General features: G+C 38.6%; 1 protein-coding gene across 2 annotated transcripts in view; it reads left to right on the top strand.

The window, feature by feature from the left end:
• The window catches only part of Rybp (RING1 and YY1 binding protein), an 89,565-nt gene that overhangs the window by 682 nt on the left and 79,795 nt on the right, over positions 1-9,088 (top strand). For both annotated transcript variants that reach the window (XM_004629513.3, XM_023713320.1), the window contains exon 2: positions 294-419. In XM_004629513.3, coding sequence (XP_004629570.1) covers positions 294-419 — 126 coding nt within the window. The remainder of the gene's footprint in view (positions 1-293; positions 420-9,088) is intronic.

Raw genomic sequence — 9,088 nt, 5'->3', positions numbered from 1 at the left:
CGCCGCCGCCTGGCGTGCGAGGCGAGGCGGCCGGGCCGGGGCGTGCGGGGTGCCAGTGGGGGCGCCTGGGTCCCGTCCCCGCGGCCTCTCCTGGGCCCCGGAAAGGGTGGGTGGGTGGGTGGTCGCCCGAGCGAAGTTTCCAGCGCTGGATTCCAGCGAAATTACGACGGCTCACCAGCGCCTGTGTTTTGCTCTCTCTCTCTCCCTCTCTCCCTCTCCCCTTCTTCCCTTCTTTCCTGCCTTGGTCTCTGCCTTCTTTCTTCCTCTTTCTCCCACTCCCCACATCTCCGAAGGCCAAAAAGACAAGCAAAACCTGCCGCAGACGAAGGCTTTTGGGATTGTAGCGTCTGTACCTTCAGAAACAGTGCCGAAGCCTTTAAATGCAGCATCTGCGATGTGAGGAAAGGCACCTCCACCAGGTACTTAAAGATCAGTGTTACCTTTTGTTGAAGGACTTTTTTTTAAAGTGGGGGAGAAAGGTAGTGAGACGTACTTTCTACCCTCTTTGCAACTTGTTGATTATGGTTTTCTCTGCATCTGGGGTTGGGTGAGATGTTCTGGGTTGTGTGTATTTCGTGTTGGGTGCAAGCCTCCTGTTCTCTAAATGATTTATGGGAAGGAATTTTCCCAGGTTTTCCTGTTTCAGACAGACGCTGAATTTGACACTGGCATCCTTTGGCTTGTTGGTATTGGCTTAGAAAGAGAAGAAACAGTGCTATTGCTGTGGGTTATGGGACACTGGACCTTTTTACTTTTGCCATGTGAAAAATGGTTTTAATTTGCCTGTCCTGAGTTATTTTTCTGTTGAGAAATTTAATGGTGGTAGTGTAATAAGGCTGGTTGTTCCTTCTCTGTCCTGAGCTGCAGATGTCAATTTTTTTTTTTTTTTGCACTTGAAAGTAGATGTTGGGTGTTCAATGAAGTGCATTTTTATGTACATTGGTGAGCATTTTGTGAAACAAAATGAATAGAATACCGTATTTCACTTGATGTTTACGTCTTCATTACGGTAAATGTTGAAATAATTTTCATAGTGATAGTGGTAAACTGCATGTGGTATCAAAACAACTGTTCTAGATTTAACATTTCAATATACTGGGATGAAATATCAAAATTATTTTGGGGCCTCCTGGTCATCTTAACTTTCATTCTGAATTTCAGTGGTGTTAAGAGTTTGAAGTGAAACTTTTTGGTGTCATTTAGTGGACAGGCATTGGGGCATGAATGAAAATGAGACATGAGTTCTTAGCAGACACTTCAGGACTTACTTTGCAAGTTGATTGCCAAAATTCTCATCAGGTACTTGGTTTTGAATTGGTGCTGTTCCAGAATGATTGTTTTGTAGTACTTCACAGATCCAACTAGGTGTTGTTTTGAGTGACCATCTTGTTGAGATTTCACTGTTTTATTTATATCTGGATATTATAAAAAAGGTACTGTACAATCTAAAAACAGACTAGAATTAATTGGTCCACTTAATGGTAGACGTATTCTGTAAATTCCATTAACTCTTAAGGAATTAGAGGTTAGAATAAAACAACTCAGTATTTCCCTGTTTTTTTTTTTTTTAAGTAAATTTATGTCAACTTTTTATATCTGCATAGATTTAGTTAAAATGAAAGACCAGTATTGGTGATTTAATAGATTTTTGTTTTGCTATCTCAAATAGGGGATTCCTTCAGATGGCATGAGTTTAGAAATATATCTGTTACTTAAAGCAATAATGATTGTGTATTATTTATGAGTAATGTTTTTTACATGTAGAATCCCTTAGAGGCCAAACCTCTTTATTGTGGTTTTGCTCTGAGTGTTATTGTAGATGATGTTCAAGTAAATAACTAGGAAACTCGTAAGAACTTGAGATCCTTACTGGTAAAGGGAAACTTAAACCAAATTCAAACGTTTACATCTGATTTATTGCTGGGAATAATTATCTCATAATGAAAATGCACTTCAGTTTTTACATGTATTTAAAAAACTTGACTCCCAACTTTTTGGAAGTACTTCGAAGGTTTTGACTTTAATTGTTTAAACCTTTAAGAGGTATGGATGATGAAAATAGTGAAATTTCACTTTTTATTTTTTAAAAATATATGTATTTGGTAGAAGGTCTCATTATGCAGACCTCTACAGGTGTGCACTACCACACCTGGTTTTGGTGGCTAGCTGGGTGGGCCAGGGTGGGGCCAGCATGGCATGGGGTACTGGTGATTGAACTCAGGTACTTGCGCTTGCCAGGCAGGTGTTTAGACTGCTGAGCTATCTTCCTAGGCCTGAAATTCACTGCTTAAACAAGTACATTGTTAAAGTATTGTTTTTGGCTGACAAAGGGTCTTGTCATGTAGTTCAGATGGGCCTCGAACTAGTGGTGATACTCCTGCTTCAACTTTTCAAATGCTGGGATCACAGTTATGTGCCACCACTCCAGCTATTAAGGAGAAGGAATTCACACAGTATATTTAGGTGTTAATGTAATTTTTTGCTGTGTGCCATTGAGTAGGGTTTGAACATATTTTCACAGATCTGAGAACTAAACTATCATTTAAGGTTACTTTTACGTGGCCTAAATTTATTTTAGCTGTTGTCAATACTGTTTTTGATCCTTTCAGAAGTAATCATCAGAAATGGAAATACTAGTTTGGCTTTCTTCCCTTTTTTTTTTTTTTTTTTAATTTAGGACAGGGTATATAGGGTCTCACTACACAGATCAGACTCATAATGATCCTTCTGTTTTCAGACTCCCAAGTGCTGGGATTAAAGACTTGTGTCACCATGCCCAGTCCCAGTGTACCTTGGGGACAAGGCTGGGGACAGGACCAGCACAGCATGCCAGGGATCGAACCCCTGTCAGTCTGCTGAGCTATCTGGCCGGCCCTGGCTTTCTTATATTGTGGATTAGCTTCATGTGGGCAAATGACTTTGACAGGTGTTCGTCTTTTGCTACCCACTATAAATTTATCCTTTGGTTAATTTACCTGTTTTATTGGCTCACTGCAGTGCTTTCTTTGCCTTTTTTTTTTGAATTGTTTTGTACAAGAGTGGTTTGTGTGAACTAGACATTTTCTGTCTTGGTTGTATTATTTAGATTTACTATTGATGGGAGTAGAAAATGGTTACAATACTAGGCATCAAACCTAGTATCTTTGTTCACCCTAGCCAAGCACCATAACATTGAACTATAGTGCTAGCCTTGTTAGTTGAGTTTGGGATGAGGGGTGCTAGGCAAAATTGTTGATTTTAGTTTGTTGACTGGCACAGAAATTGTTTCGTTGTCTAAACTAGTGTTTTGTTTTTTGACAGCCTTAGCAGCCAATTGGGTAGTCTGTAGTTGTTTTGGAGTTTTTAATCATTCACTGTTGCCATCATCTATCAGACAAGCCAGCAAAAAAGCAGCTTTAAATTAGTGGTAGTTCAGTAGGACACATGTCTGTAATGACCCTTTTAAGACAAGAGTTGATACTAAAATGGTTAGGGAAATAGGGCCAGTCATCCAAAGAATGTTTATTAAATTCCTAGGAAGTAGAAGATACTGCTGAAGACATTGGGGGAGGGGAGGGACAGTGTTACAGGATGTTAAGACTTGAGCCCAGATGACTGTAATTGAAATTACAAGGACCCTGCAAGTTGGAAGTTCCTGGGTTGGATCACCAGCATTAAAAAAAGAGTGAGAGTGAGATTGTAAAATGGCATGTTTCCTAGGTGAAAGCTGATGTAGTGTTCTTATGCTTTACCAGTCTCCAGAAAGGATAGCTAGCAGCTTTTAAAGGAAGAATATAAAACCCTACAAATTTACCTAACTGTTCATCTGCTGAGTTGAAATTCTCAGGTAATGGGCAGAGTAACTTCCTGGACCAGATAATAAACATATTTTCCTTTTGTGGTCTTGGTATTTCTTGGAATACAGTGTCTGTAAAGTTTTTTAAAACTGTAGCTGGCCACAGTGGTACATGCCTGTGATCCCCCACTTGGGAGGCTGAAGCAGAATGATCTTGAATTTGAGGCAAGCTTAGAGTAACTACTTTGAGGCCAGCCTGGGCTACATGGTGAGACCCAGTCCCCAAACAAAAGTTTTACTATATATTGATGAATGTTTCTTTGCCAGTAGAGATGTGTTTTTGCCTTCCAATACTGTTTAAATTTCATTCCCTTGAAAAGTTAGAAAATTTGTACTTTGGCTAATTACCATAGATACGGAATTTTCTTAGGCAACTTAGATTTTTATTATGATGTTGAATCAACATCGTATTTAATCATCATGTTTAATTCAGTACTTGAATAATTGAATACTGCCCCCTGCCAGTAAAACTTTCATTGCTTTTAGAGCTTTTAGTGAAGCTTTAATCAAGGATGGTCCTGCATTCATGATGTAGCCCAGCCTGGCCTCAAATTTGCAGTGATCCTCCTGCCTCAGCCCCCTGAGTGCTGGGGTTACACTTGTGTCACCACTCCTGTTTTTAGAGCTTTAAGTATAGAAAACTATAAGCAAGGAAGTTACTTCAGATGTCTGATACAATGCCAGACTTAAAAAAAGGTTGAGGGGTTGAAGAAGCAGATGTTTGCGTATAAAATATTTCCTTGGTGACTCATTCTTTGCATTTGTAATTTGAACCTTTACTCTTAAATTCAGACACCCAGCAACTCACAACCCTTAAATAGTCCTGGAGTACAATAGAAGTTTCTTGAGAAAAAGCGATGTATGTGATCTTTGTTCAAAACTTCTAAAAGGCTTTGTCTTGTGATGCTTTTCAAAAAGACAACTTTGGGAAAGGACAGGAGATCCCCACATTAGGGCAGAGACAAGCCTTTTGGCCCATGTTTTCTGGGAGGCCACACATAAGAATACCTTAGGCCTTAGGTCAAGTTGGTTTTGTTACAGTGCTTGTCTTTCATAAAAATCTTCCATAAAATATCAAAAAACTTACTTGTCTTCCAAATTATTAGGCTTTATAAAACCTTTCAAAGTAAGTGCACAAGTTGGAATGCAAAAGTTGATATAAAGATTACTCTCCCCCAGGAAAGGAGTAATACTTTATTTTGTATTTGCTCTTATATTGGGCTTACTGATTTATTGGTCCTGACTTGGTCTTATGTGTACTTGGTAACCTGAGTGTAAATTACCTGGGTAGTTGTCATTTGACAAGTTTTTATTGAACACACAGCCATCTGGCTCTGGTGGAAAGATAGGCAAGTCTGTAATCTCTGGAGTTTGAACTATAAATGGAGAGCAGAGAAAAGAAGCAAGTGAACAAAATGAAACAAAAGATCATTTCAGCTAGTGTGACAAGTTCTATAAAAAAGTTCACATAAGGAAGTAGAGTGTTGAGAACTGAGTGGACAGCTCCAATGGACAGTGTTCACATAATGGTACTTTCTTCTGGGGCCAGCAAACAGTTATTTCTGTAGGTTTACCTATGCTGTTTAGCCCATTTGGTTAGGACAGTTAAGTGTTGGAGCCTTTGTGCACAGGTTAGGAAATATTTCTTTTAAATGTATTTAGTACAAGGTTTACAGGGTCTCACCACATAGATCAGACTCATAGTGATCCTCCTGTTTTCAGCCTCCCAAGTGTTGGGATTACAGGTGTGCGCCACCACTCCCAGTCTCAATTGCTGTCTCAGTGTGCCCTGGGGGCAGGGCTGGCACATCACTTTGAACTCCGGCTGCAGCGCTCTGTCTAAGCAGGTGCTTTAGTCCACTGAGGTATCTGGTGGGCCCTAGGAAATATTTCTTAGTCGTAGGTTATAGACTACACTCAGATCACCTTAACTTCCTAGTACATTCCAGTCATTGGGAATAGATTATGAATGGATTCAGCTATATATTCATATAAATGTGACGTATGTTCATTGTGTTCCTCAGTAGGTGCTAAAGAAATTCTTTAGATTTAGAAAATATCTTGAAGTGTTCTACTTTAGCAAATTAATTACCGGAAGGAATTGAGTTTCTTGCTATAATTTTAAGTAACGTAGGTCTCTGTGGTTCCTTCAAGACTTGAGCTACTGCATTCTTGAGTCTTCCTGGCTTTTTCTCTTTTGCCTTATCAACAGTACTTTTCTTTTTGTACCATCTTTTTTTATACTTGGTAGGAGTGCACTAGTAACTTGTTTATTTAAAGTTGGAACACAAGTATTTATGTAGAGCAGTGTGAAAATCCGAAGTTTAAACGTTTAATGAACTCTCACAAAATGACCACCTGTTTGTAACTGGCACTCACATTCTTCATCAGCTTCTTAGACATTCCCAGAAAATACCCCCTGCTCTCACAATTCTAATTTTTATCACTGGAGAAACTAGTTTGCTTGTTTTTGAGTTCCGTGTGAGGGGGGTAATAGTATATATAAACTTTTAGGTCTGGTTTCTTTCATTTGTTGTTAATGTTTGTAGTAATTATCTGTTTATGTAATTTTTTATTATTGCTGTTTTACCCTAAGACTGTTTTAGAGCTTAGCTCTTTGTAAGCAGTCCTTTTCCTTACATATTCTAGAGAGAGGGTCGGTCAATTGGTCTGTGTGTGTGTGTGTGTGTGTGTGTGTCTGTCTGTCTGTCTGTCTGTCTTGTCTGTCTGTCTCTATCGCTCTCTCTCTCTCGTTCATTCGTTCGGAGACAGGGACTTACTATGTAGTAGTCCAGGCTGGCAATCGAACTCAGAGTGTAGCTCAGTTTGTTATTGAACTCTATGTTGTTGCTTTTTCTTGCAGTACTGGGGACTTGAACTCAGGGCAAACTAGGCAAGCAATCATAACAACGAACTGTATCCTCAGTTTTTTGGGGTTTTTTTTGCAGAAACCGGGATTGAACTCAGATCTTTGCACTTGCCAGGGAAGCACTTATTCTACTGAGCCATCTCTCCAGGCTTTTTTTTTTTTTTTTTTTTTTTTAAAGTATAACATTCAATTTATTACTTCTTTCTCCAAGTTTTCTTCAGTCCATTAAGACCCAGCTCCCCTTACATGGGCTTTGGTGGAGGTTGTGGGGCAGCACCAGCAGGTCTAAGAGGTGGAGGTGTTTGGTCTTTGTGTGCTTCAAGAGATTGATTGCTGACCACTTTGCTGTGAATGGCACAACTCAGTAATGCAGCTTCATGTATAGCTTGGGAAGCACATAACTATCAAAGACACTTGCTTCAGAAATGTCCCTGATGGCGGTGGCCTACAATATGTTCCGAATGACAAACTTCTTAATGGTCTTATCCTTGGATACTCACTGGGCGCAGCTAGTGCAGTGAATAGACTGCACATGACCGTGGCCCTTTTTGGGATGACTGTTGTTGTTCTTTTTTTTTTTTTGTCATTTTGGAAAGGAGGATCTGAAAGACCTCAGTACTTTTTTTAAAAAAAGTTTGTTAAGTAGTCCATGCTGGTCTTGAATATAGAATCTTCTGGCTTCAGCTTCCCAAGTAGCTAGTATTGCAGGCATGTGCCATCATGTCTGGTATTACATACCTACATTTTTGAACAGCTGTCACTTCAGTGAGCTTAAAAAGGGTTACAAAACATTTTGAATACTGTTACAATGTCATAGTGGCCTTAGTTCTGACATATTTGTCACCTTATATATTTCACAGTCATATATTGTACACTGTACTACTGCACCTTATTCAGTTAGTTGGGCTAATTTCTTCAGCTAATTTGAGTTCTTGACTCTTGAATTTATTTAACTATTTATTTCTGTGCAGTAGTTGACAAAATAGTCAAATGGTGCCAGTTCTCAGTAAAGAGAGAGAATAGCTGAAATCACATGGTAATCAGGTAAAACTTTTAAACAGGATTAGATAATACTTTCTGCTCTCTTTTCAGGTCTCTATTTAGAAAATTTGCTTAAATTATCCTCTGGCTAAGAAAAGAAATTAGTGGAAGGGATGGGACATATTTTAAAAATCATCTTAGAATTCTAGGTGTATTAGCAATGTAAATTAGCATGTAACTTTGATAGCCTTTGGGAAGGACAGGATTTGTGCATGCCAGTTGCATCAGCATATACACATAGTACAGTGTGTGGTAGTTAGTAAAATGGAAAAACCTGAACAGATTATATGTCATATGTTGACTATGAGGTTCATTAGCTTTTTCCTTATTCTTTTAAAAATGAAATTTTGATATTGTAAGTGCTAGTCAAAGTTGGGGAGAAAATACGAATCCATCCCAAAGCCACTTTATTTTTATTTTATTTTATTTTATTTTAATGTATTTGGTACAGGGTCTACAGGTTCTCACAATGTATAGATAGAACTCTGATTTTCCTGTTTTCAGCTTCCCAAGTGCTGGGGTTACAGGAACAAGCCACCATGCCCAGTCTCAATTGCTGACTCAACGTGCCCTGGGGGTGGGACCTGCACAACATGCAGGGGATGGGACCCGCCTCTGCACTCTGCCTAAGCAGGTGCTTTAGTCTGCTGGGCTATCTGGCTGGCACTGTCAAAGTCACTTTAAACAACAACAACAAAAAAAAAATTATTAGTCCACATAGTTCAGGGTAGCAAAGGAAAAACTGACTATAGAGTTAGGTCTCCTGTCATTTGTCCAATCTCTGGATCATTCTTTGTGGTCTAAAGGCTATAATACTATGACTGGCTAGGCATAACTCAGTCTTCAGAATCTCTTACTTGACAAAGGACAACTGGATGGACACTTACTAGGTGAATAGGAAGTTGCGGCCATAATTTAATATACCACCTTTGTTAATGAGTTAGTATTTATTATAGGTTCACTTCTAATTTTGAGCTATAGTAAGTTCCTTGAAGATGTAAGTTGTATTTCTTGTAATGTTATGTAAATTTATAAATTTTTGCATATAGGTAAAAGAACATCAGTGAAGGTGGATAAAATTGAAAGGTAGTAATAGTCTGTAGGTTTATAGTTTGATCACTGATTCCTTATGCTTTATTTTATTTTATTTATTTTTTTTGACATAAGTTATTTTTATTTTAAAGAAAAAAAATAAAAACAATGGTACAAAATCTCAAAACAAGATTTTAGGAGGGTAACAGTGGTTAGTACATTGTGTATTGTTACTGCCAAAGTAGTTTCTCATATTATAAGATATAGGCAAGAAATAATAAATAAACAACATAGGTACAAATCTCTTTTTT

The sequence above is a fragment of the Octodon degus genome, unplaced genomic scaffold (assembly GCF_000260255.1).
Source record: "Octodon degus isolate 3935 unplaced genomic scaffold, OctDeg1.0 scaffold00030, whole genome shotgun sequence".
Taxonomy (NCBI): Eukaryota; Metazoa; Chordata; class Mammalia; order Rodentia; family Octodontidae; genus Octodon; species Octodon degus.
The sequence above is the reverse complement of the archived record's forward strand: the minus strand, read 5'-3'. Positions and strand labels throughout refer to the sequence as shown.